The sequence below is a fragment of the Aphelocoma coerulescens genome, unplaced genomic scaffold (genome assembly GCF_041296385.1).
Source record: "Aphelocoma coerulescens isolate FSJ_1873_10779 unplaced genomic scaffold, UR_Acoe_1.0 HiC_scaffold_56, whole genome shotgun sequence".
Classification (NCBI taxonomy): Eukaryota; Metazoa; Chordata; class Aves; order Passeriformes; family Corvidae; genus Aphelocoma; species Aphelocoma coerulescens.
In genome coordinates, this window is record NW_027183905.1 from 2338062 (window position 1) to 2365465 (window position 27404).

A 27404-nucleotide genomic window follows, 5' to 3' on the forward strand; every position below is an offset into this window, starting at 1 on the left:
AGAGTAGGGACACAGGAGGAGGAGCAGGAAGACGAGGTACCGCAAGGTTCCAGCACTCGCTGTATCTGCAGCCTCCCCCCAGCCCCAGGAGCGTTGCCCCCCCCATCCAGCAGGTGATCAGGGAGGGGGATCCACGATTTTCCCGAGGGTGAATCTTGGTGTTTCTGAGGTTTCTTGGGGTCCATGTTGGTGCTTTGGTTTTTTTGTGGGGGCTGAATGTGTTTATATTCTGGAGGGTGTTTTGTCTGAATCTTGACATTTGTGGGAGTTTTTTTTCTGTGTGTTGACGTCTGGGGGACTTTTGTGCTGAATCTTGGTGTTTTGGAGGTTTTTACAGACACAAGATGCGTGGCGATGGACAAGGGCAGGGGGAGCCCCCAGCCCAAGGCGCTCACCCCTTGTTTTTTCCCCCCAAACCAGGATTTGTCATTCCCAAGGCGTGGCCGGATGGAGGAGGAGGAAAAGGCCCAGAGATGCTGCACGAGGAGGGGCTGCAAACGCAGCCCAGACAGATCCAAGGAGGAAAGAGCCCCCCTGTGCCGGGAAGGCAGCCGGAGATCCAGGGGGAGCTCGGAGCTGGGGGAGAAGCCTCAGGGTGGGGAGAAGCCCCACAAGTGCCTGGAATGTGGGAAGGGCTTCAGCTACAAATCCCATCTGAGGATACACCAGAGGATCCACACGGGGGAGAGGCCCTACGAGTGTCCCCAGTGTGGGGAGAGCTTCGGCCAGAGCTCCAGCCTGAGGGCACACCAGCGCATCCACACCGGGGAGAGGCCCTACGAGTGTTCTGAGTGTGGAAAGAGGTTTCAGACCAGCTCCGATCTCCTCAAACATCAGCGCATTCACACGGATGAGAGGCCCTTCCGCTGCCCCGACTGCGGGAAGGGCTTCCAACGCAACTCCCACCTCATCAGGCACCAGCACATCCACACTGGGGAGAGGCTGTATGAGTGTTCTGAGTGTGGGAAGAGGTTTCATACCAGCTCCCACCTCCTCCTACATCAGCGCATTCACACGGATGAGAGGCCCTTCCGCTGCCCCGACTGTGGGAAGGGCTTCCAACGCAACTCCACCCTCATCACCCACCGGCGCATCCACACCGGGGAGAGGCCCTACGAGTGTCTCCAGTGTGGGAAGAGCTTCTCCAGGAGCTCTGCCTTGACCCAACACCAACGGAGGCACCGCTAAGGGAAGCCCTGCGAGTGCCCCGAGTGCGGGAAGAGCTTCGTGCGCTGCTCCAGCTCCATCCCCCGTGGGAGGATCGGCATTGGATGATCCCCATTGACCCCCGTGGGGCAGAGCCTTGGTGACCCCCGTTCCGGGTGATCCGCGCTGGGTGGGGGGAAGGTGTTGGAGAGATTTCTTTGCCTTCTCCTTGTGCTGCTGGGATTTGGTTGGGAATAAATTCCCTCCCTGTGCCCAGGCTGGCTCTGTTGTGCCCGTGCCGGTGCTCTAACACTGTCCTTGTCATTAATTGTGTTCTTCCCTGATGAGGGAGACGTTCAAATTTTTTTTAGGAGAAAGAACAAGGCGAATGTGACTTCATCTTCTCAACCTCCTGGTAGGTGTTTATTAATTGTTATCTAGCGAGTAGAAGCCCCTGGCATGGCTTAGACATAGCACAGAGCAGACAATCCAGCAAGAAGACAACTTATCAAGATTTCACAGCCTTTTTACAGGTAAATTACCCAATGAAAGCTTAAAACACAAGGTATTTTCACTTTTTTACCCATGTCCAACAAGTTCCTAAATCACGTAGACAGGAACTGTGGAATTCTGTATCCAATCATCCCAAACCACTATTGCTGCAAAATATGGAGTTAGTGAAGAAGGAGAAAGAAGCTTTTAACTACAACTTATCCTGCATTTTGAGGTTTTCTACTTCTATCTATTTACTATGCAAAGAGACCTAAAAACTAAATTTTTCACCCTGTGCTAATATCACGCAGTATTCTGTCACCTAATTCACACCATTGCAGATTCAAATTTTTCCCAGAGGCTAGGCAAATTTTCCCGTGGACAAAGGTCAAAGCCAGTACTGTCCAGGGGGGTAAAACCTTTCAAAACAGGCAGAGAAATATTCCCTGCATTCTAGGTTCCCATACATTTGATGACTCATAGGTTTTTTTTTCCCTTTGCTTTCTGCCAGGTAGGAGCAGCTGTGTACTTGGTAATCAGCTTACTCTGCCTTTGCTTAACCACTGCGCTCTCGCTGTGTTCTGGCTGAGGGGGGAAATGCTGCATTTTTCTGCTGTTTGTTTTCTGTGTTCAGTCTACAAAAGCCAGTTTTACCCAGCCCTTGAAATAGCCAGAATATTTAAATAGAGCATCGAAGTAAAAGGAGGGCTGTAGAACTGCTGTAAATAATCCTTTCCCCCCCTCTGTGGTCACTTTCTCTGAACATGGTAATTCTGGACAGTATTGTAAGAGCACAGAGGCAACAAAAGCAGGTGGTTACTGTAGTTTCAGTAAATGAAGCCAGTTTTACTTGGCTGAAGGTGTTTTCTAATTTCTGTCCTCTTGCCTGATATTCATGAAGGGCCTTTCTGAGTGCATTGAAGTCCTGACTGTTTCCATGTAACATTTGATTTCTTTTACCTATAAAAGCACAGGAACCATCTCTGATGTTTTTAAGTACATCCTTAAGCCCAGGGTTTTATTGCCACTGTGGCTGACTCAGATCTGTGGAGGAGCACAAGCACTTTCCTTATGCTTTGTCCAGAGAAGCTGGGGCTGCCCCCGGATCCCTGGCAGTGTCCACGGCCAGGCTGGGTGGGGCTGGGAGCAGCCTGGGGTAGTGGGAGGTGTCCCTGCCCAGGGCAGGGGTGGCACTGGATGGGCTTTAAGGTCCGCCCAGCCCAGTGCATGATTCTGTAATTCAGTGATCAACAGCAGCTGTAGCTGTGGGCAGAGCTGGGTTCACTTGAAGTTCAGGAAACAAAGCAGCAGCCACAGCTTCCTCGTGCCCAGCTGGGGCTGTGCTGCGGGAAATTAACGGGAATTGCGGAGGAAGTGATTCGATGCCATTTCCAGGGAGCTGCAGTATGTCTGTGGTCATGTGGGGGGATGATGGTGAGGATGAACCTGTGTTATGATCAAACAGACACTTGAAGATGCGAAAGGGGTTCAGTTTGCTGTTATTTCATTAAATGAGCATCTGTTGCAGCCTTGTGATTTTAAAGCTGACTTTACAGTGCTTAAATCTGAATTTTCTTTGCAAATGCCATAAAGCAAACCTGTCTCCTTGTCCATCTGGGGCTTCTTCTGTTGTGAGATTTTAATGCCTTTTGTGTAAAACTTGCTGTGTCCTGCCCTAATACTTTGCCAGGTCTGTGGCAGCTGATTTGGTGGCTGTGCATAGCTGTGATCTGAAATGGAATTCCTGTCACTCGAGGGCTTCAGGAGGAAGATTACCCAGCAGCAGCCTCCCCTGCACCAGGATGAAGGACCTGCACAAACTTCTGCCAAACAGAAATTGCAAGAGATGGCCTTTGCAGTATCTGCAACAGTTTCTTTTGCTCAGTGTTTAATACTGAAGCCTGAAAAGGGCAGAAGGGTTTTTGCAGAGCGTAAGGGCTGCCAGTGGAATCCCCAGGTGGGTCTGTGCATTCTGTCATTGCCAAATGCACATGGACGTGCTTTGTTCCCGTTCCTGGTGTTGTGGAGCAGAGTTTGACAGAAATGATCTATTTTAGTGTGTGCACATAAGTGCAGGTACCAGTCAGTGTTCAGGGAGAGGGCTAAAAATTACAGCTTAAATCCTTGATTTAAACTCCATGGAAGTTTCATGAAACTTTCATGGCTTTCTGAGAGCAGAACTGCAAAATGCTTGAAAAACAAAGTGCGAGACAAGTTTAGTGGTTGAGGTTTGTTAAATTCTTCTTTCCACATCCCTGTGCCTTGTTCTGAACCTCCCGTCAGTAGTTTGGCATCAGGGAAGACAAAGGTGACATTTTACAAGGTCTCTGACTCTCAGGAGATGTGGCCAGTGGGCTCTGGGGTTTGTTGTGTTTGTGTTCTTTTTTCTTTTCCCAGCCCTTATCTCCCGGCTGCCTGATGGCAGGAATTTACTGCAGAGCTCCGAGCCCTGCCCTGCTGGCCCAGGCACAACCTGGAGTAACACTTTAAACCCTGAGGAGCTCTGTAGTAGTTGGCAGATTCTTGTGGAAGAGGATTTTTGTGCAGAAGCCATGCCCAAAAATATTTTTCAACTTTTAAAAAGGCATTCATTATAAATTCAGTTTTAATCAGAACTGGTGTTTACTGTGGCATCACTGCAGTGTTTCCTCTCTGGAATTGCTGAGGTTTTTAGCTCATGGCTTGAGTTCTTCAGTTTGGGGAAGCAGAAAGCCTTTGGCTGATCTTTTTTAGTTACTTTGGTAGCTGAAGAGTGTGTGTACATATCCACACAAATACATACACTTAATAGATATAGGAAAAGCAGTGTTTGGTTGGAGCACTAAGCATCTGTTGTGCTTCAAATTCAATTAGCAACTCACCATCTTCGTAAGAACACCCAGGACTGTTCACAGTGAGTGAGTATTTAATTTTATAAGGGTGCACACCTGGGGTGTGTGTGGGCATGTGAATCCAGGACTTACTTGGACTTTGCTAATTGTGTGCTCCTCATACTGTGTTAAACCCCAGAGATTTTAGTATTGCTCTGTACTGTGCATCGTGACTTTGGCATTTCTGAGCTGTTCATTTTGGCAGTAGTACTGGTTTTTGATCATTTTTTCAGTATTTGAATTGGCACCTAGAACCAAGAGGAATAAACAATCCCAACTATTTTAAACTACAGCTATGATTTGTTTTTTAAGATTGGATGAAAGTCAGCTTAAACCTCCTTTGTGCCAACACTGGAATAGCAAGTAAGAAAAGAATTACCCTTTATAAAAGAGTGACTGTAAAGAATCTGCAAGTGAATTGTTTTGATTAATTGGTACCACCTTGAGCTGATGGGACTTTGTATTAAAATTGATTCCTTACTGTAGGGAACAGATTTTTCCTTGATAGGTGGTGTTGTGACTGCAGCAGTGCTTTTGCTTTAGAAAATTGTCTGTGTCGTTGTCTTTCATGCTCTCTGTAAAATGCCAGCATAATTTGGTGTTAATCCACCTGGATTTTTTCTTATTTTCTTGCTCCATAAGAAAAGACAGAGCAACTGGAATGGTGATAAACACGAGAGAGGTGATGGGAGGTGGGAGCAGGGAGCTGGAGCAGGACAGGCAGAGCCCATGGGGTTGATGCCTCCTCAGGGAGTTCACTGGTGATAAAACGTTTGGAGGAGTGGCTGATCCCCTGAGGGCTGTGCAGCCTCAGAGGGACCTGGACAGGTGGGAGAGATGGGCAGAGAGGAACCTTTGGAAATCCCACAGAGGCAAAGGCACATCCTGCACCTGGGGAGGAACAACCCCAGGCAGCAGCACAGGCTGGGGCGACCCGTGGGAAGCAGCTCTGTGGAGAAGGGCTGGGGTGCTGGGGCAGGAGTGTGTATGAGTCCAGGGGTGGAATTTCAGAAATCAGGTGTCCTGTCTGAGACTGAAGGCTTTGGAGAGCTGCAAAGACAGCCAGAACAGTTGCAGCTATAAAAGCCAACAGAGAACAGTTCTTGTGGTACAGAGAATGAGTGTTAAAGTCAAAGGCAGGGTAGGAAATAATGTGAATTAGGGAAAAGAGATGGCCCTGGTCTCCTCTGTAGGTATAAGCCTACACTAATTTTGGTTGTTTTGAGTTTTCCACCCAGATCTTCCCCTATGTCAAAATTTGGCTTTAAGAAATGCCGTTTTTACCTCTGGCTAGAAGCCAGGTGGACACTTGTGAGAGAAACTGGTGCCAGGACAGGAAAATCCCACCGAGGGCTGCTATTTCCAGTTGAAAGGTTGGTTAGACTCAAACACTGAGGAGGCTTTATGCAGTCTGTGGGGAGGGAAAGGAATGATTCAACAGTGTTTCCAGTGAAGAAAGTTATTAACTGCTCCTGGCCTTGTCCCTTCATCTTGGGGGAGCAGCTGTTCAAATCCAAGCAGGCCAAACCTGAGCAGCTCATCTAAGCCAGGTGGCATGAAAGGAACTTCGGTGTGCAGAAGAAAATAAGTTTTGTCTCTGGGCGAACAGCTCGGTGCAGGGTTTATCTGCGGCTCTGCGCTCCCGCGGAGCCCGAGAGCAGCCGGGTGCTGATAACTATCAAAGAGAGCTGGGGCCGGGTCAGGCAGCCTGTTCCTAACCCAAAATACAGCATTTAGCCCAGATGAGAACCTGAGATGGGGCTTTGGGATCGCAGCCTGTGATCATTGTGTCTTGTACAGCACTCCTGAGACATTCAGAATTTGTGCTTTTGCTGCTGAGCCTGATTCCCGGCAGGCTGGGGCCGGGTGGAGCAGGGAATGCTGAGGGGGCCAGGACTCCAAGGCTGTTTGGGAATTCCTGTTCAACCCTGCCAGCCTGGCCTGGAGCTGCACACCCCAATCCTCCCACACTGAAATGAATCAAAGCTGTTTAGTCTGACTGAGCAACCAGCATTCCTGGGGTCAAATAAAAATTCTCTGTGAAGCAGATGCAGCAGTTCAGCCCTAAGTGCCCAGCTTGCTTCAGGTCTCCAGAGCTCACTTTTTTGTGCAACATCAGCTTTTGAAAAGTCAAAAAGAGAAAAGTAATTAATAGATAATAACTAGATTCATAAAAAATCAAGACACTGAAATAACACAGTTTTATTCCCGATACCCAGCAGGCAAAAGTTTATTAAGGATCTGCTGGAGCTTCAGCTGTTTTCCTACTTAGTCCTGCCGAGGATGTGTCCAAACCCTAAATATGTTCTTCTGCAAAAGGGTGACACAGGGTTTTTCCTGTTGTTAAGACCTGGAAGACTTTGAGGTTTATAAATATAAGGGGGAGTAATTGCAAGTTGCTGTACTGTATTTATATTGGTGCTTTAATAAGTAGTAAGTCATTTAATAAGTAATAAAGTAATAAAATTACAGATGGACATGATAGGAAAATAACTTGCTGCAGGAAAAATTCCTCAGGACAGCTGGTTATTCCCAATATCTACCACTGTAATTGAGTAAGGAGAAATGGACAACAAGCCATGTCTGATTACCAACATGCTGATGTTGTGCTCTCTTCCCCAGTCTGCTCTCAAAAGATCTGGGACTGACAAAGATGAAGGAATTTGAAGAGCTGTTCTGGTTATTTCAGAGGAAGTTTAAAATGGAGAAGGGATTGGGGTGATTAGGAGGCTCTCATTACCCATCATTTTCAGTGCTGCCTTTTGTAGCAAAAATGACAAATGTGCCCTGTTGGTGTTGTGTTGGTGTTTAGATTTTCTGAGTCCCTCAGCCCTGAGCTGGGTTCCCATCCTGGTGGAACTGTCCTGCCTGGTGCTTGCAGGATGCCCTGGAACAAACCCTCTGCCCCACCATCCACAACGAGCAGAAGGGCATGAGGACAGTGCTGCGAGGATGGGCAAGGAGGGGCACTTTGCTTGGGGAGAGTGGGGCAGGAGAGGCCTTCAGTGGCCTGGCAGAGATACTCCGAGTTTTTGTTGGTTTCCATACTACAAAAGGCTTCCCCTTCCCTCAGAGATACGGAGTGATGCTCTTTGCCAGCTCCTCCTTTCTCTCCTGCCTTCCTTTGCCTGCTCTTTTTCCCTCCCAGTGTCTCCCTTTGCCCAGGGCAGCTCCCAGCCAAAGACCCTCCCCTGATGTTTTTTTTCCCCAATTCAGGGGCTAAAGCAGCCCTGGATGAAGTTATGGAGGCTGGCAGTGAAATGTCACTGTAAGATCTTGCTCCATTTGGGTTTCAGCCCCTTCAGAGCTTTGCCTTCAAGGGCAGGAACATCTTTTCCTTGCTGGGAACTGGAATTCCAGCCCATTGCAGTGTTTGCCATGGATCCCAGAGGGGCATTCCCGAGGCTCCCAGGCTGCTGGTCCTGCCGTGCCTCCCAAGGGAGCTGTGCAGGGCCAGGGGACAAGGTCCAGTAGCTGGGAGGGCTCCCAGAGTAGACAGCAAAGGCTGCTTTGCTGCACATTCTCCAGCTGGAAGCAGAGGGAAGAAGGGAAGGGAGTCCCTGACAGAATCCCGGCATGCTTGTGGCTGGAAGGGACCCTGCCCATGGGTTAGGATGCCAAGAGGGAGAGACACCTGTGCCCCAGGGAAGGTGCAAGTGAGACCATATGAGGGCAACAAACGGATTTTATTGGACATGCATTTTATTGAACAACGAATGGGAGGGATGGGATTTTAGAGGATGTGTGGATATGTATTTTAATTTGATATTCTTCTTATTACTATTTCCTATTTCCTCTTCTTCATCTAAGTCTTCTTCTTTTCCTTCTTCTTTTTAATTAGTTCTACTACTCTTGCTTCTTCTTCTTTGTCTTACTCTTATTCTTCTTATTCCTATTTTAATTTTTCTTCTTATTTACTACTACTATTTCTTCTTCTTTATCATATTCTTCTTATTCTAATTAATCTTATTCACTTGTTATGCTTATTCTTTTCTTTTTCATATTCTTATTGCTTACTACTATTTCTTCTTCCTCTTCTTCTTCTTCTTCCTATGCTCTTATTATTCTTATTCAACTTACTATTTTTATTAATATTCTATTCCTTTTTCTTCTTCTTCCTATTTACTACTGCTATTTCTTTGTCATCACAATATTCCTATTCCTATTCTTTTTTCCTGTATGAGGAGTTTTTCTTAATTTTTGTTGTTTTTTTTTTTAAAGCATTACTATTTCTTAAAGTCAACTTGCATTTGTTGAGTCAATGTCCTGCAGCCATGTCCGTTGCCTTTGGTGCCACCAGGGGAGGTTCAGATTCAATATCTGAAGCAGTTTTTCCTTGGCAGAGGCGTGAGGCACTGGAAGAAGTTTTCCAGGGCGGTGGTGGAGTCCTTGTGTCTGCAGTGTTCAGGAGCTGTGCAGATGTGGCCCTCGGGGACGCGGTTTCGGGGCGACGCTGGCTCTGCCAGGGTGCCAGTGGCAGCGGGTGCCCGGCAGGGTCTCTTGGTGACTCTCTGGGCTTCCCCGCCGAGCGCGCCGGCACCGAGCGCGCTCCACGGGCGCTGCTTGGGGCCGGCCACGCCGGTGACTTTGGGCACCGGGGAGACGCCCCCGGCACGGCCCAAAGCAGCCGGGGCAGCTCAGGCTGCGGGGCCCGTCCAGGCCGAGGCCGCCCCGGGCCGGGCGGGCGCTACTCCCGCGTCCGCGGCGCCAGGCAGCGGCAGCGGAACAGCGCCCGCAGCGCCCGCAGCGCCCGCCTGAGGCGGCCGGGCCGCTTGCTGGGGGCAGCCGGCTGGGCAGCCGAGGGGCCGCGGGGGCTGCGCGGGGCAGGCCCCGGCTCCTGCCAGGCCAGCACAGGACAAGCTGCGGGTCCCGTGGCGGCTCGGCCTCGCAGGGCAAAAAGCGAGGCACAGAGCGGCTGCCGTGCCCGGCGCTCGGCCCAGGCCTCCCGAGGGACGGGCGCCGGGAGCCCGTCTGCCGCAAGAGCTGCCAGGCTTCGGCGCCCGCCTTCTTCGCGCAGCTCGAGGACGCCGAGTCCGTCCCAGGCGGCGGCCTTCGGCAGCGAGGGCGGGACCCCGAAGCTGAAGATGCACGTGTATTGCCAGGTGCTCCGTGTGAGGTCTCTGTCGCTGCCATCTTCCTCTATGGAAACCTCTCGGTAGATGTACTCTTCCCACTCATTGAGCTCTGCGTGGCACGGCTCTGGCTCGATGCCGTCATCCCCGTCAGAGGGGTCTTGGGAGCTGCTGACCTCTCCTTGGGACAGCTCTGGCTTTGCCGCACCTTGGCACTCTTGGGACAGCTCAAGCTGGGTGTGGTATTGGCAGTCTTCATTGTCTCCAGCTGAGGTCCGCTCCTCGCTCCCTTTCTCTGCCAGGAGTGACCCCCTGTCTGCCTCCTGGCCCCTCACCCTTCCTTCGCCCTGCTGGGACAACTTTGGGTCATTCCCCTCTTCTTCCCCTTGGGGCAGCTCCTGGACTTTCACTCTTTGTTCCCACTGGTAGAGCAGTTGCTGTGCCCCATCTCCCCACTGCACGCTCACACCCATCTTCCACGGGTTCAGCCCTTGGTGACTCCACACTCCGCACAGGGACACGTCCTGCACTGGCCCTGCTGGTACCCACTGGGACAACTCACGGCCTGTCACCTCTTCCCACAGGCGAAGCTCTTGGGGCCGAGTGTCTCTCCCCTGGCAAGGCTCCTCATCCATGCCAGGTTTCCTCTCCGCCTCCTTGATGACAAAGGGCCCCTGCTCCTCTTCAGTGTCTCTCTGGGGCCTGACTGAGGCACTCTCTGCCCCCACCAAGTGCCAGCTGAGGGTCTGGTCTTGCAGCCCACTGGGCACAGGGGTGGCTGGCTGGGAGGAGTTGGGGTTTGCCTTGTCCTCTTCCATCTCTGAGGTCCTGTAGCACAGAAGGATCACGGGAGCTGCTTCCTTCTGCGAGAGTGGCTCTCACTGGACTGGGCATTCCAAGGTTCTGTGCCCCTTAGATACCCTCGGCCAGGGCTCTGTGATGTCACAAGGGTCTCTGGGCACCCCCATGTTCCGCATGGCCAAGGGCCCTGACATCACGCACCTGTGTCCCAAAGGGCTGTACCCGGCGCCCCTTCAGCAGCCGAGCCTGCACTGAGCAGGCCCTGGACTTGGGCACTTGTAGCCCCTGGCCTCTGTGAGGCTTTGGCCACGGTCCCACTCAACAGCCCAATCCCCACACTGCAGAGCCCTGGCTTTGGCGGGTGGGCTACTCAGGGCATGAGCCATTGGCCAGATGGCCGCAGCCAGGGACTTGGGGGCATTGGCTCCATGTGCAGCTGCAGGCCGGGGACGAGGGGTGTCCCTCAGGGCTCTGCCTTGGCCCTGGGGCTCTTTAGTGGCGTCCCCGATGACACAGGCAGGGGCTCGAGCTCCCCCTCAGCACGTTTGCAGGGGACGGGCAGCTGAGCGTGGCAGGGGCACCATGGCCGGATTTGGCCGTGCACAGGGACCTGGGCAAGCCTGAGAAGTGGCACAACGAGAACCTTACGAGGCCTCACAAGGCCAAGTGCCGGGTGCTGCACCTGGCCTGGGGCGATCCCCAAGTCCCAGATTCATCCAGGCCGGAAGAGACCTTCCTATCCCTCAGTTTGGCGCTGCCTCCCTGGCCGCTCCCAGCACCTCCAGAAGCAGCACTGGCTGGGCCTTGGGGTTTCTGGTGCCCTTGCCCACTTCCAGCAGGGCTGGTGTAGTGGGTTGACCCTGAGTTGATGGACAGTCTTTTAGACTAATGATGCTTCTCACAATTTACATCTTTAGACCATGCGGAAAGCCGGGAATTCCTTTTGTTCCAACTTGCCTGCCGGAAGATGGAAGGGGACCTTGGAGCCTCCGGGCCCCGCCGGGTCAGGGCCCCTGCACCCCCTCCTTTCCCAACGCCGCAGCACAGACCCCGTGTCACTGCTGGGGGGGAACTGTCCCAGAGCCGCAGGCAGCTAAAGCCAGCCATGGAGTGCCACACAGCTAAACCCATCCGGCGCGGCTCCCTGGCACCGGCGGGTCCCTCTCCTCTCCACGCGGGGCCGGCGGAGCCAGCGGGAGCCGGCGGAGCCTCCTGTCTGCAGCCAGCACACTCCGCGCTGAACTGAAGAGGACACCACGCAGCCAGCAGCACAAAGGGAGCCAGGCTTTCTCCACCGTAGAGCCCGAACAAGAACACTCTTCAACGTGGCGGCTTCGGAGTCAGAGAGAAGAGAAAGTGAGTCCTGTGGGACGGAGCTGGAAATGGCAACGGGAGAAAAGAGGGCGGTGCCGCGATTCTCGTGCGCAGCTTAAAAAACTTCCTGCAGGCCGTGGTAAGAAACTGTAATATCACAGACTGTTTGTCTCTTTGATCCATTTGGAGTACATGGAGGGATGGAAAGTTCACCCGTGGCCCATGAAAATTATGAAAAGTGCCTGTGCCAGGCTATATAGAAGTATTGAGAGGCTTTTAGAGACTTCCTGTCTCAAAAAGAAAAAAAAACAACCCAACCCTTTGTGTTCAGGCCAGAATAACTCACCCTTAAAAAGATTAATAACCCCATGTGAAGGCCCCTCTCTGGCAGTGTGAAGGAACTCTGAGATTTTTCAGGGCAGAGATGTTTTACACCACAGCAGATTGTTTCTTTCCGGGCGGGTCTGCTGTTGGGGGCACTTTGGGAACCACGTGATGCAGAAGAAAACCCTTTTTTCCTTAAGCATAACAAAGAGACTCTTCAAGAACTGCAACACTGACTAAAATCCCATGTTCTGCTTCCTTTGTGCGAGTTGGGTAAAAGGAGGGAAGTGCTGGAAGAGAGGGGAAGTTTGCTTGAATTTCTTGTTATTTCTTTTTACATTTAATTCTGTTGGTAATAAACTTTTTCTTTGTACAGCAACTGTTTAAGTTTGAACCTGTTCTGCCTCGCAGCTCTCTAGTTTTCCTCAATATCTTCTTATTTTCCCCTTATGAAAAGTAACAGATTTCGTGTGCTTGACGCTCAGCTGCGTCAAACCACGACAGGCAGAGCCCTGGTGCCTCCTGAGTGATCCATGTTTGGATCCAGTGTCCTGGGTTTGCATGGCCAGGCTTTGGAAATGGGGGGCCTCCAGGGGTGGCTTCCTTGAGCAGCTTCCAGAAGCTTCCCCCGTGTCCGGCTCCTGTTCCGCCCCGGCCCTGAAGGCGAGGGTAACCCAGGGTCTGGTTCATGGCTCCCCTGGGGCAGATGAGAGTGAAACAACAGTGAAAGATCTGTGTTCATAAATATATCTCTGTAGGGTTTATTTCAGAACAGTTTGTTTGCTGTGTGAAGGGGGTTTGGAGCCCTTTTGGTTACCATCTCCAGTAATATTAAAAGCATAAAAGTAACACTTAGGAAACGTATAAGGGCCAAGAAAGTATGAGAGTAGAAGGATACACAGTCAGCAGCCCTGGATCAGCAACAAAACTTTTGGTTTTGGTTGTTCCAATGTCGCTGTCCTTGGTGTAAGTGATGGTCCCAGGCTGGATCCCGTGGGGGCTGGGGAAGCCCCGGAAACTCCAAGTTCGGTGGGTTAATACAGGTTCAGGTTTGGGTGAACACCCAGGTACCTCCCCCGGGGGAGTTTTGCAGTGTCCGATGTCACACTGTGGATCCCGGGGCACTTTGGGGGCTCTGATGGTTTATGGCCCCTTCTAAGACATGGCCCTGCCCCTCCCGGCAGCGCAGCTGAGCCAGGCATGGCCCATGCGAAGGGATGGCAACCTCCAGCCCTCTGTGTGCATGTCCCGGGCCTGGCCCGGGCGGGTTCCCAGAGCTGGGCCAGTTGTGTAAGGGAGGGCGCTGCCCTGCTCCCAAGCCCTGTCCCACCTGGCCAGATCTGCTTCCCATCGGCCTCTGCCCTTCCCTGGCTCCAGGCCCGGCTCGGCCCCTCCGGGCTGGGTGTTCCCCCCCCTGTGCCCCCGGGCGCTCCCTGTGCCCACGGCCAGCAAAGGCCCCGCTGCTGCTGCCGGTGGCCAATGGTTTGAGCCACTAACCCGGAACATTTCAGTCCCTCACAGCTCTGCACCCCAAAAGCCGAGAGGGATCGAAGGCGCCTCACAGCGACTCCATCCCACTGCAAAGGGCTCAATTCCACCTCAAAACAACTCCATCCCACCTCCAAATTTTGGGGTATCCCCTGTGCCCAAACTGCTCCCAGTTGTAGATGTTCCTGTCCATGAACTTCACCCAGTTGTTGTCATCAAGGAAGTGCCAGTGGGCTTTTCCCCAGGAATGGAACACACCTGTGTGGGAGACAGGTCAGGGGGTGCCCCCCTCCAGCAGCCCCCAGCACCCCACAGCAGGTTGGGAGCTCAAGGGACCCCCCTGGACACCCCTTTCCCACCCCTCTCTGCCCCACGGCCGCCTCAGCACCAGCTGCTGGGTGGGGAGGAACTCCCCATGAGACCCTCAGGGAGGGACAGGGGTTTGGGGACCACCCCAGTGAGGTTCTGCCCCCCCGAGAGCCCCAGGGAACAGCTCAAGAGATCAAGTGATGGGGAAACGAAGGGACTCTCATGGGAAGCCCTTTCCCACTGTCCCCCTGGCCCTTATCCCCCTCTCAGACACCTTTCCCATCATCCCTGCACCCCTCCCCACTCACCCAAGAGCTCCTCGCCTGCAGCCGGGGGCTCCCAGCACCCAGAGTGGGGTGACACGGGGGGGACACACGGGGGTTCCCATTGCCGATCCATCCCAGGGCCGGTTTTGCCCCCCCAATTTCGGCCCCCCCGTGGGGTTCTCCAGAGTCCCTCCCCAGTGCCCCCCAATAAGCGGGATCAGCACGAACTGGGAAGCCTTACTGGGAACACTGGGAGCAGACGGGCAGGGGCAGAGTGACAGCGGGGCTGGGGGGACACACGACCCCCCAAAATCAGCGCGGGGATGGAGCGGGGGGTCCCGGCCAGGCCCAAGGCCACAGGGAGGGGCTGCGGCTGCCGGCAGCTCAGGAGCTCTGTGGGCAGAGCAAAGAGGGTGACACCGGGCTGGGGGGCCTGGGGGGGCACACACGCTCTGGGGGAGGGGGGATGCGATTCCTGGGATCCCCCGTCACCTCCTCGAGCAAGTGAAAGCCGAGCCCCAGCACCAGGAAGATGAAGCCCAACACGAAGTCACTGATCCCCATCAGAATCTTGCTTCGGGCAGTGTCCGCTGCCATCTCTGGGGGGTCCACAGGGGTCAGGACCTCTCCAAAAAGCCCCCAGAGCGCCATCAGGACCCCCTAACCCCTCTTTTTTTTGTCCACAATCTGTCCAGAACGCCGTTAAACCTTCCAGCAAATACCAAACCCACTCTCATCCCCTCCAGGACTCCACAAACCCCATCCCAGTTCCTCCCTGCCTTCCGAGGATCCCCCAAACCCTCTCCCAGCCCCTTTGCCAAGGCTAAAAAGAAGGGTGGCTCTTGATGGAATGCTCAACACCGAAAAACAGGACAAGAGACAAGCACAGACAGCTTTGGGTTGGGGTGTTTTGAGAGAAGTGAGCTGCCCTCGTGAGAGGGGAGTGGATTGAGGGCACTGGGGAGGCACTGGGAGGGCACTGGGAGCGACTGGGAATGGAGCGCGCGGCACTGGGAGGCCGAGTCCAGCACGGGGCACTCGGCGCTGCGGGTCTGCCTGGCAACTGATGAGTCATCAGAGAGACGCGCTCTGATTGGCTGAGGGGCGTCAGCGCCACGCAGGGCTGCGATGGACACGCGCGGGGGCACTGGGAGAGACTGGGATGGACTGGGAGGGACTGGGATGGACTGTGAGGGAGTGGAGAGCTCAGGGGAAGCTGGAAGGACAAGAGGCCCCGGGGATGGGCACCAGGGGGGCTGAGGGGCTCCAGGCTCATCCCCAGGGCAGGGCCCGAGGGGACTCGCTCTGCCCGACGTTCTGCACCTCTGCGGGCCGCGAGCAACGGGGCAACGATGTCGCGGTGGTGCCGGCAGAGCCTGTCCGCCAGAGCCCGTTTGTACCCCAGTCTGGCTGGATGGCTGTTCCAGCACTGCGCCTGTTTCTCCCCACACGGGCTGTCCCCCACAAACAGCCCCACATCGCTGGCGAGTGCAGTTGCTGCTCCCGCTGTCAGATGCTCCTCTGCACCAACCTCACCCGCTCGGTGCCCTTAATGAAGTGACACTCGGACTTCATCATCCCCTGGAACACCCCTGTGTGTGCGGGACACAGCTCAGGGGGTGCCCCCCTGCAGCCCCCAGCACGCCCAGAGCTCCGGGAGCCACCCCGGATCCCCGCTCCGCACCCCCTGTGCCCCACGGCCGCCACGGGACCCTCCTGCCCGTGCTCTGACTTCCTCTTTTCCACCATTCTCCCTATTTCACATCCCCTCTCCCACCATTTCCAGCTGCTCCCCAGAGGAGTTTGGGAGTCCCATTCCCCCCTTTTCACCCTTTCCACCCTTTTCCCCCACAATCCCCCAATCCCCAGCCCACTCCCGCTCGGTTTTCGGGTCCCATCCTCCACTTTTCCCCACTTTCCCACCTCCTCCGACCCGTTTCTCCCCCACTCTTCAGCCCCCTCCTGCTCTTCCTTTGAGGGTCTCCTCCACCTCTCACTCATTTTAGGGGTCCCATCACCCCTTTTTCCCCTTCTCCCCCCCTTTCCCATTGCGTCCCGCCCCCCCCGCTCACCCAAGAGCTCCAGGCCCGCAGCCGGGGGGGCTCCCAGCACCACCAGTGCCACCAGTACGGCCCCAGCTGCCGCCACTCGCCCCATGGCCAGCGCTGGCCACGATTTTGATTGGCCGAGGGGCTTTAGGGACGCTGCAGCCCCGCGGTGGGGTTTTTTGGAGGGGGAACCCCGAGGTGCGGTGCAGGTGGGAGCTCAGTTGTGCCCAGAAATGTGTCCCCAGGGACGCGGGATCTCAGGCGTGCCCATGGCCTGGGGTGACGCTGGCCCGGTGCCAGGCACCCACCAAAGCCACTCTGTCCCTGCCCCCCGCAGCCACACAGGGGAGAGAAAATGGAACAGAGGGTTCCCGGGTGGGGATAAGGACCGGGAGAGATCCCTCAGCAAACACTGGCATGGTCACAACTGGCTCTAATTAGAGATATTCATTAAATTGATGACACTGAAAAAATAACAGCAGGAGAATGAGAAGGAAAAGAAGACCCTTAAAAACACCCTCCCCCCACTCCTCCCTCCTTCCCAGGGGCTGTGGGGGCATCTCTGCATCCGGCACCTCCATCTTTGGAGCTGCCAGGGATTGGCTCTGCCAGACATGGAGGAAGCTTCCAGATCCTTCTCTCAGAAGCCACCTCTCAACCATCCCTGGTACCAAAACCAGGCTGTGCAAGCCAAATAGAGCCCCAAAAGTGGGGACCCAGGTATCCAGGAGCTCAGCTGCACCCCAAAAGGGGGATGGAAATGTCCAGGGGCTCAGCTTTGCCACAAAACGAGGCCTCAGCTGAGGGCGTTCCCTGCTCGGCTGAGCGCTGCCTGAGGGCTGGGGCTGCAGCAAGGGGGGGACACCCTCCTCCAGCGGAGATGTCCCGAAAATGGGGGACCCCCAAAAGCCCCTCAAAACCCCCGGGGCTGGGCTGGCCCTGCCTGGATACCGGGAGACACCAAAACCGCTCTGTCCCTGCCCTCTGCTACTGCACAGGGACAGGAAATACAAGGAAAGGTCCAGGAGATGAGAGAAGGACCAGGAGAGATCCCGCCCCGAGCACCGGCACGGGCACAACAGAGCCAGCCTGGGCACAGGGAGGGAATTTATTCCCAACCAAATCCCAGCAGCACAAGGAGAAGGCAAAGAAATTTCTCCAACACCTTCCCCCCACCCAGCGCGGATCACCCGGAACGGGGGTCACCAGGGCTCTGCCCCACAGGGGTCACTGGGGATCATCCAACGCCGATCCTCCCACGGGGGATGGAGCTGGAGCAGAGCACGAAGCTCTTCCCGCACTCGGGGCACTCGCAGGGCTTCCCTTAGCGGTGCCTCCGTTGGTGTTGGGTCAAGTGAGAGCTCCTGGAGAAGCTCTTCCCACACTGGGGACACTCGTAGGGCCTCTCCCCGGTGTGGATGCGACGGTGCCTGATGAGGTGGGAGTTGCGTTGGAAGCCCTTCCCGCAGTCGGGGCAGCGGAAGGGCCTCTCATCCGTGTGAATGCGCTGATGTTTGAGGAGATCTGAGCTGGTCTGAAACCTCTTCCCACACTCAGAACACTCATAGGGCCTCTCCCCAGTGTGGATGCGCTGGTGTGTCCACAGGCTGGAGCTCTGGCGGAAGCTCTTCCCACATTCTAAGCACTGATAGGCCCGTTCCCTGGTGTGGACCACCTGGTGCTGGATAAGGCAAAAGATGCTGGAGAAGCTCTTCCCACACTTGGGACACTTGTAGGGCCTTTCCCCAGTGTGGATCCTCTGGTGTTTTCTCAGGCTGCAGCTCCGGCTGAAGCCCTTCCCACACTCCCCACACTCATAGGGCTTTTCCCCAGTGTGGATCCTCTGGTGTACCCTCAGTGTGCAGCTCCATCTGAAGCTCTTCCCACACTCCAAGCACTTGTGGGGCTTCTCCCCACCCTGAGGCTTCTCCCCCAGCTCCGAGCTCCCCCTGGATCTCCGGCTGCCTTCCCGAAACAGGGGGGCTCTTTCCTCCTTGGATCTCTCTGGGCTGCGTTTGCAGCCCCTCCTCGTGCGGCATCTCCGGGGCTTTCCCTCCTCCTCCATCCACCAATGCCTTGGGAATGACAAATCCTGGTGTGAGGAGAAACAAGGGGTGAGTACCTTGGGATGGGGGTTCCTCCTGCCCAAGGCCATCACCAGGCATCTTGTGTCTGTAAAAACCTCCAAAACACCAAGATTCAGCACAAAAGTCCCACAAACATCAAGACACAGACCAAAAACTCCCAAAACATCAAGATTCAGACAAAACCCCCTCCAAAATATAAACATTCAGCCCCCACAAAAAAACCAAAGCACCAACATGGAAACCAATAAACCTCAGAAACACCAGATTCAGCCACGGGAAAATCGTGGATCCCCCTTCCTGATCACCTGCGGGATGGGGGGGGCAACGCTCCTGGGGCTGGGGGGAGGCTGCAGATACAGCGAGTGCTGGAACCTGGGGGTGCCTCCTCTTCCTGATCCTCCTCCTCCTCTTGTGTCCCTACTCTTCCTCACACTCCTCTTCCTCACACTACTCATTCTCCTGCAGAATCCCACCTGCTGCTCCCACGGCCATCGTTTCACCATTCTGGTCTCCAGCCCTGCTCCTCCAGCCTTTCTCCTGCTCCCCCCAGGCCCAGCACCCAGCCCTGGCTCGCTCTGCCCCCCAGAGCTCTCGGATCGCACAGCACGAGCAGCGATGCAGCTGCGGCAGCTCGGGCTGGGGCAGCGCTGGGCTCTCGGCCGCTCCTGCCCGCACTCGGCCCCCGCCGCAGCCACTTCTGCCAGCACAGCACGGCCCGGCCCGGCCTTGGCGCTCCCCCCCTCCCACCTCCCCAAATTCCCCTGGCGGGGGGCGCCAAGGCCGGGCCACACGTGGGCTCCAGCTGGGGAGCGCCGGGCGCTGCGGCTCTGCCTGGCAACTGCTGCGTCACCAGCGCCGCGCCTTCTGATTGGCTGAGCGCTGCCTGAGGGCCGCGCCTGCACCAAGGGGGGACACCCTGCTCCAGGGGGGATGTCCCGAAAACCGGGCACCCCCAGCGAACCAACAACACCAACGCCTCCTTACAAACACATGCTCTGAATCTGCTCGGACACAGCCACACGCACTTGCACACAAGCAAGTGACAGCACAAACCAGCAGCTCCACAAAATGGCACTGACTGACACACACTGCTGCTCAGCCAAGCTCCTGCTCAATTCCTCAACTTCCAGAACAACAACAAAGCCTGAACAGAACCATGGACATCGTTTCCTATACAAAAGGAGACAATGTTGAGGCAGTTTGCACATTCTCCCAGAGCTAATTAAGGACATGGACACCCAGCAGGGGGAAAAAGGAAGTGGAGAAGGGGTCTCAGCAACAGGGGACGGATGGTGTTGGTGTGCTGGGAAGGGATTGGTTGAAGGGAGTGTGCAGGAATATGGTTAAGGCAAACAGCAGCAGGAGGAATCTATGTGATAAGAAAGGAAAAGGAAGATGAAAAAGAGGAAGAGAAAAAAGTGAGGACTGGGATGCTCTTCAGCACCATCTTATCCTCAAAATTTGCCAGCTGATCCAGATCCTCCGTATCCCTGGTTTCCAGGACTGGGAAACAAAGAAGCTCAGGATCAGGGTGTTTCTCTGTGGTGGGGAGCAGCAGGACAGGGCAGCACGGGCTGGGGGCCTGTGGGGAGCTGTGGGGCCGGGCCGGGGCTGTGGGGCAGCCGGGGCTCAGCGCCGGGCACTGCCTGACCCCAGCACCCCCCAGGCAGGGCCGGCAGTGGCCCCTGGCCCCCAGGAGGCTGCAGGATGTGGAAGGATCAGGATTTTCTTTTATCGATCTTGTTTGGGTCACTGGAGAAACGAATGATTTTGCAGAAAGCTCAGCAGCTGTCAGAGGATGAGCACCCACGGGCACTGAGGGGGCTGCAGGAGAGGCACAAGAAGCCCCTGCAGCACTTGGCCAGAAAGGCTCAGCAGGGCAATGCAAGAAGGGATGAGCAAAAGGCCAAGGTGAAGGCAAAGGCCATGGCAGAGTTTCTACAGCCCCCCAGGGATGAACCGCAGGGCCCAAGGGGGCCCCAGCACCCAGGGGACGGCGGCGGCCACAAGCACCTGGCACAGGCATTGCCCTCCTCGGCACGGCAGAGCCCACCCAAACAGCCCCTGGCAAGGAATCAGGGGTCCATCTGCAGGCCAGAAGGACACTGCAAGCACAGACAGCAGCACCCTCAGCACCAGCAAGTCCACCCCACATGGACATGGATTGTCAGGGCTGGCAGAGCTCCCAGCAGACCAGGGACCCACCGCACCAGAGCCCTTGAGAACATTCAGGGCGCGTCTGGATCGAGACGAGGCCGCTCCTGATGGACACAGGGGCCTCTCGATCCACTCCGAATCTGACACCTAAGGGGGGAAATTGTCAAGAAGTTCTTTCATTATCCAGGGAATAAGTGGGAAAGATTGGCAGGTGTGTTTTATTCAACCACTATCAGTAGATGTGGGGGATGGGTTTGAAACGCATCAATTTCTGTTTGTTCCCAATTGTGATTATAATTTACTGGGAAGGCATTTGGTGGCTGAAGTGGGAATGCAAATTAACATTGTCAAAGGAGATACAGAGGCTAATGCTGCTGTACCTTGGTGTCAGATGTCTTCGGAGGCCTCTGCTGAAGGGAACCCAGAAGTGTGGGCAGCCCCAGGGAAATAGGGAAAATCAGATATGGAGCCTCTCCAAATTCCTCTGAAGCATCCAGGACAAGTAGTGTCTAAAAGCAATACCCTGTTCCAAGGGAGGCAAGGAAGGGGTTACAGCCTCTTACTGAGTCCCTGCTAAAGGCAGCGCTTCTGGAGCCAGGCATCTCTCCCTACAACTCTCCTCTCCTGCCAGGCAAGAAACCCCATCATGGACACCAGAAGGAAAGCACAATTTTCAAGGCTTCAAAAGCAGATTAACTGAGCCTCCTGCCCTGGCCCTCCCAGACAGGGAAAAAGCATTTGAATTGCATGTGGATGTTAAACAGGGCTATGCCAAAGGAATTCCTGGGCTCAAATGTTTCACCCAGTGGCCAGAGAGTGGCCTCATTGTCTGCAGAATTGTGCAGCCCCGGCTTTAATGGGAACTGAGGCCTGAAAACTGACAGCAGCAGAATCTCTCATTGTTCAAGCCTGGCATCAAGGTAAAGCTTTGTTAACCAAAGGAGCCTCTAAATGGATGAGCAGCGCTGGGTTCTTACAGAATGAAACTTGTTGGATGGAACAGGAGGATTCAGAGTTGAGGACAGGGGAAGGGTTGAACCCAGCCTCCTGTTTGAACGGCCCTGGACACGGGGCTGGCAAGAAACCCATGGCTGCAGTCAAGTGACAGAGCTCCAGACCCTGCCTAGGAGAGATTGACCAGACATTCCCTGGCCTGAGGGAGAAAAGGTGTTTAGGGATGGGTCTGCAAGGGCAGCAGAAGGGAAAAGAGTGACAAGACACGCTGCTCTTAAGGAAAGGGAAGGAGACAAAGCGCAGCTCAGCGCCCGCATGCTCAGCTCAAAGGGCCGAGCTGGGGGTGCCTGGAAGAGCCTGGCACTGAAATGCCCTGAGCAGGAAGGCTTCAATATCTTCTGCTAACAGCATGGCAGCTCACAGCGGGGCAGAAGCATTTCCAACTGCTTCAGCAATCCCTGCACCAGTTCTTAAGGCATGTTTGGAACAAACAATTCCAAGAGATGGGATTGTGGAAGCAATAGACTCAGACAGGGGAACTCATTTTACAGGAAGGATCCTTCAGGCCGTTCTGGCTGCTTTAGGAACACAGTGGGACCTCCAAACGCCCTGGCAGCCCCAGAGTTCGGGTCGGGTGGAAAGAATGAATGGGGAAATAAAGAAACACCTTCTGAAGCTGCTGAGAGAAACCAAGATGCCACGGGTACGGCTGCTGCCATTGGCTTTGGCAAGAAGAGCCAGACCCAGGGCAGATACTCAATTATCTCCCCTGGAATTGAGGTTTGCAATTCCTCATCCTGCTCATTCCCGACCTAGTGGGGGATGGAGATAAGGGATGTCTGTTTCAAGCAGTCTGTGGCCAGAATCCTGTCTCTTGTGAAATCTCTTCCACAGGAAGCTCGGCTGGCACAGACCCTGCCTTGGGACTTTGCTGCCCACAGCATCCAACCAGGACATCGGGTCCTGCCTGAGGAGTGCAAAGAAGCACCACTGGTGGCCAAGGGCGTGGCCCATTCCAAGTGTCCCCGAGCACAGAAACAGCCGCCAGCACAGCTGAACACGGGGGGACCCCTCAGCCTCGCCTCAAGCTCTCGGAAGCCCCGCGGATTTGCACTCCCCGGCTGCAGGAGGAGCAGGCCAGGCCGCCACTGCCCCTGCACAGAAGGGGCCGCAGCAGCAGCCAGGGCTCCACAGCGGGGCAAGCCCCGGGGGCTGCCCACAGATCCTCTGCTGAAATTGTCTGGCTGGGCACCTCCTCTGGCATCTCCGGGCACTGGGGGCCAATCCTCGCTGGCACCGGGCGAGCTTCAGAGCTTTCTGTGCCTGCACTCGCCACAGCTGCTGCGGGAGACAGCGGGAGAACTCCACTCTGGCTCTCAGTTACACTCACACTCTGGGCTGGGCGGGATTCGATTGCTGGAAAATAGACCAAGTTCAGAAGTGTTTTAAAAGCTTATTTCTCTACTCAGGCTTGCTTTGCCTCTGCCTTGGCGAAAGGAATTTTAAAGTGTTTCTTAAGGGATGTTACACCACTCAACAGAGATGAGCTTAACATCTCAACAGACTGGGAACAGCCCAAAAGATACCAAAAAGATAACGCCCATCAACAGAACATCAACGCCCATCAGCAAACATCAAGGAACAGCTACCCCAGACACTGCCCCCGGCACAGCTGGAGACCCCTGCTCTGGAAAAGGCTGAGAAGGAAATCAAGGAGTGTGGACCTAATGAACATCAGAGGCCAAGCAATCCGGGGCCAACAGGAAACCAAATACTAAGAACTACCCAACTTGGAACCAATGAACATTAAACCTACGGATTTCGATGGGTTTAGACTGCATCAAGTTGAGGAAAAATTGAGAAAAACTCGCGTGCCATGGGATGATTTTCTCTGCACACCCGGGCTATGTGTGCATGAAACGATTTCTGTTGCACATCCTGGCCAGAATAAAGTAATGCCTTGAACCTCTAACACTAAAAAGGTCGCTGGAGAGTTTTTGTTCTTCCCGCAGTTTCAGTGACAAGACTACACAATTAAAATGGTTTTTTTTTTTTCATAATCCTACTCTGACATTGTCAGCTGGGTTTGGGCCAGGGGTGTGAGAAACAATTTTTAGACTTAGGGGAAGAAGTAGAAAAATCGTTATTGCTTTGGATTTTTCTGTGTATGTGTGTGCGTGGCTGTTAGTAATGGAAGAATTTTGGAATGGGTTTTCGAGGTTCACCTTTAGGTTGCATTTTGCAAAACTGGAAGAGCTTTAAAGGTGACCCTTTAACTCATTAACAGTTAATGAAACACCATTTTAAAAAACAGGTAAAAAGAAAAAAAAAAAGGGAGCGGAGGGGGGAGGGGCACATGCAACTCCTGCGATGGCTGAGCTGGAAAAGAAGCTTCCTTCCAGGCAGCCAGCAGAGGAGATTTAGAAATGCAAATTAACTCTGCTGCGGGAAGTGTGCACAATGACCCAGGCTCTCCTTGCCTGCCAGAGGAATTGGGCTGATTCCCTCTGCCCCTCACCCCAAGCTCTGCCTCCCTGCACAGACGGAATTTGCATCGCTAAAGGCAGAGCCCACACTGAGCATCTCGGACTCTGCAACAGAAATCCCTGAAGCTGCAAAGGAAAACAGCAAACGGAGAATGTTGGGAGAACTTCACTCACAAAAGCGGGGGGGAATCATCCCTCTCCCCACTCCAACATCTGCTGGCACTGTCTGGGTTATACAGGGTGCGTTTGACCACTGGGCTGCTTTTCCTGCCACAAGGTCAGCGAAATCACTTGGGAACCCAAGGATGTGATGATTTAATCAGAGAAAAGAGGTCAATTGATGCATCCCTGGCATTTCTGGGAGCGCCCAAAAATGGGGAAAAGATGAACGGCCACCAGAACAAATCCTACAACACCATGGAGCAGCCCCTGGGAACCCAAACAAATTCATACCAGGTGCCAGAGAACCCAGTGATCATTTCAATGCATCATTAGATTACAAGCTGTCCTCCAAATCATAACCAAGCCCACAGCTCCAGCTCCTGACCTTCTCACCCACCAATCCACTCCCATGAGCAACGCCACATTTCACCCTGGGATGGCATCAGATCCTCTTTCAGCAGAAGGACCAGGAGGTTGTGGAAAATTAAAGGACTCAAAGTGCTCTTGACAAAGTGATGGCCAAGGAAAAGTGGTGAAACAGAGAACAAAGGAAACAAAGACTTAACAGAGCCATGAATATCGGATGTTATACAAAGTGGGGGTGCACATTAAGGGGCACATGCAGCAGGCGCATCGGGAAGTCTGTACCTTCCAAGGACCTCAGCCACTGCGGAAAGGGACACGGAGATGCGGCCGCGGAAATCGGCATAAAAAGGAGGCTGCGTCCTCCAACACTTGGACAGAGCCCACGGGAAATGCCCCGTGGCCTCTCCCTTGGTCCAGGAATAAAGTTCCTTTTACAGGACTCCTCCGGCTCCTCTGGGGACACAAACCTCTGGCCACGGGAACTTTTCCGCACACTCCCGCCGACGGGGCAGCCACCTCTGTCCTACCCACAGCAGCCGGGACGAGCCAGCGCTGCTCCGGCACCGGCTCCTGCCGAGGCAGCAGCGGCAAGGAGAGCGCGGGCAGCCGCTCCCGCAGCGCCCTCACGCCAGGGCGAACACGGCGCCCACACGGCACAACGAACCCGCCCCAGCCCCCTGCCGCCCCCTCCGCCCGCAGCCAGCGCCGAGCCCCGCCAGAACCGAGCGCGGCTCCCACCTGCGCTGGGGCCGCCTCCGAGCTCCGCCGCCGCCTCACCGGGCTCCGGCCGCCGCCGCCGCTCCCGGGCCCGCACAGACGCTCCGCCAATGGCGCCTCTGCTGCGCCACGGCCGCCCTGCCGGCGGCTCCGGGCCCGGGCTGCTCCCCGCTCCGACCAATCAGCGCGCCAGAACCACGACTGACGGCAGCACCGCCCAATCGCAGCGAGGGGCGGGCTCTGCACACGGCCCAGCCTCGCCCCGCGCTCCCAGCGCCCCCCGGGCTGCGTGAGGGGAAAGCCGCAGCTGAGGAACAGCCCTGGAACGGGCCCGGCCCGAGCCGCCATTCAGCTGGGAAGGGAAACAAAGCTCTCCGCTGCTCCCGGCCCGACTTGCCCAGCCCTGCGTGTTGGCTGCCTCCGGCTCCTTGGGAAGCCCTGCAGCCTTCCGACTCCCGCCCCTAATTCGGGGCATCAGTGCATGGCTTTGATTTCGTTGTTCAGGCTTGGCTATGGACTGTCCTTGTCTGCTGCATTTTCTGGGTTCCTCTTGGATGCTTTGAGCAACAGGCTGTGCCCCGGGAGGATCCTTTGTGCTCCTTTGTGACAGAGGAGAACCTTCCAGGCGGTTCTTGCGGGAGCTGCTGCTGTGATGTCACGGGAACGCTGCCGCGTCCTCGCCGTGTTCCCGTTGCTGTGGGCACGGAGCCCTCAGTGTCCAGAGCGGCTCTGGGCGCCCGCTGGTTGCCGGAGGATCCTCCTGCCCGAGGCATTCTCAGCAGCCAGCCCAGCCCCTGCCGGGTGTCCTTCTGTGCTTGCAGGGGTACAGTCTGCCACGTGTGCAGCACGGCCAAAATGATCCAGCAAGCGGTTGCTGCAGTTTGCACTCTGTACTCTGTGGCTTATTCGGGGTATTTTTTAGCCCACTTGGCACGTAAGTCGAGGTTTTCCCTGGCTGCAGCGTCGGTGCCTTCGGGCTTGCTGTGTGCTTTCTGTTCTCCCACTGGAACTGAGCTGCCTTTGTAACCAAATTGCCATTAAGACACCGCTGGTTTGGGAGAGCTCCTGCCAGCAGCTGCAGCTGAAAAAGGGGGTGTCTGCAGCCAGCGGGGCGTGCACAGCATTTGCAATGGAGCCGGGGGGGTTCTGTTCCCTCAAGCGCAGAGTCTGTGCCAGCGGAGCCTGGAACTCCCTGCGTTGGCTGCTGCAGCCAAGGGCTGACACAGCCCAGGATTCTGTGCTGTTCTCTTGCTTGCTGTGCGAAGGGACTGTGGCTCCTGGAGGGATGTTGTGGAAGCAAAATGCTCTCTCGGGGTGTCCTTGCTCCGTGGGAGTTCCCACCACGGGCAGGTTTTTCCTAACAGCATCTGGTTCGTGTTGCCTGTCCCGTTGCAGGGCACCTCACGCGTGGATCCCGAGCAGCTCCTCCTTCGGTGAGTGGGAAAGGAACCTTTGGTGGTCGGAATTGTGCAGAGAGTTGTGAGCTTGGCATGTGGCAGTCGAGCGCCAGCCTGGGAGGCTGAAGGAAAGTTCCTGCCAGTGTCTTTGCAGCAGCAGCAGCAGCAGCAGCAGCAAAGGGATCCCTGGCACTTTTCTCCTTCTCTGCTGAAGAGCTTTTGAAGAGCTGCAGGTCTGGTTTTGCAGGCAGAAGATTGCTTGCTGGCTTTAGCCACGGTGGAATATGGAATGCCCAGCAATAAGTGGCAATGTCGACTTTAGCCCATTCCTAGTTTGAACAGTTCCGAATCCCATTTCTGCTTAGTGCAGCTGGATGTGTAGCTGAGGATAAATAAGGCGATAACTGAGAGAGAACTTCCTGTCCCTCATGCTACCATCTGTCCACAGGGCACAAAAGCAGCATCAGCTCCTCCTCTGGCTCCCTGTGCTTCCAAAGAGGAGGCCAAAGAGGAGGAAGACAGCAGTGAACTTCCCGCTGTTCTGGCGGATGATGGTGAACTTCCCTCCGTCCCGGGAGATGAGGGCAAACATCCCACGGTTTGGGAATACAACAGTGAAGCTCCTGTGGTGTGGGGCGAGGATGGTGGACATCACCCTGTGTGGGACGAGGACAGCGAGGCTCCAGTGCCATGGGAAAAGGACAATGGACATCTCCCAGCGTGGGACGAGGACAGAGGACATCCTGTGATTTGGGAAGAGGAGGCTGCAATTCTCCCAGCATGGGAAGAGGACGGCAAACGTCCCGTGGCTTGGAAAGAAGACCAGGAACCTGCTGCATTTTGGGAAGAGGATGGGGAACCTCCCTCTGGTTGGGAAGAGGACACTGAACCTCCCTCTGCTGCGGGATCCTGGACTGAACATTCTGACAGCAGCACAGCCCTGCAGCC

General features: G+C 55.1%; 2 protein-coding genes across 2 annotated transcripts in view; one reads left to right on the forward strand and one right to left on the reverse strand.

Moving 5' to 3' along the window:
• Positions 1-27404, forward strand: part of LOC138101927 (uncharacterized) — a 958962-nt gene that overhangs the window by 469062 nt on the left and 462496 nt on the right. The window contains 1 exon segment of the mRNA XM_068999675.1: positions 595-1183. Within this exon segment, the coding sequence (XP_068855776.1) occupies positions 595-1183 (589 nt within the window).
• Positions 17271-18195, reverse strand: LOC138101917 (zinc finger protein 436-like). The gene has a single exon (XM_068999667.1). The coding sequence runs from the start codon at positions 18193-18195 to the stop codon at positions 17455-17457; it is 741 nt and encodes a 246-aa protein (XP_068855768.1). The 3' UTR covers positions 17271-17454.

What these genes read in the sequence shown, in the direction of transcription:
- LOC138101917 (XM_068999667.1), bottom strand. Translation starts at nt 18,195, where the DNA reads ATGGAGGAGGAGGGAAAGCCCCGGAGATGCCGCACGAGGAGGGGCTGC.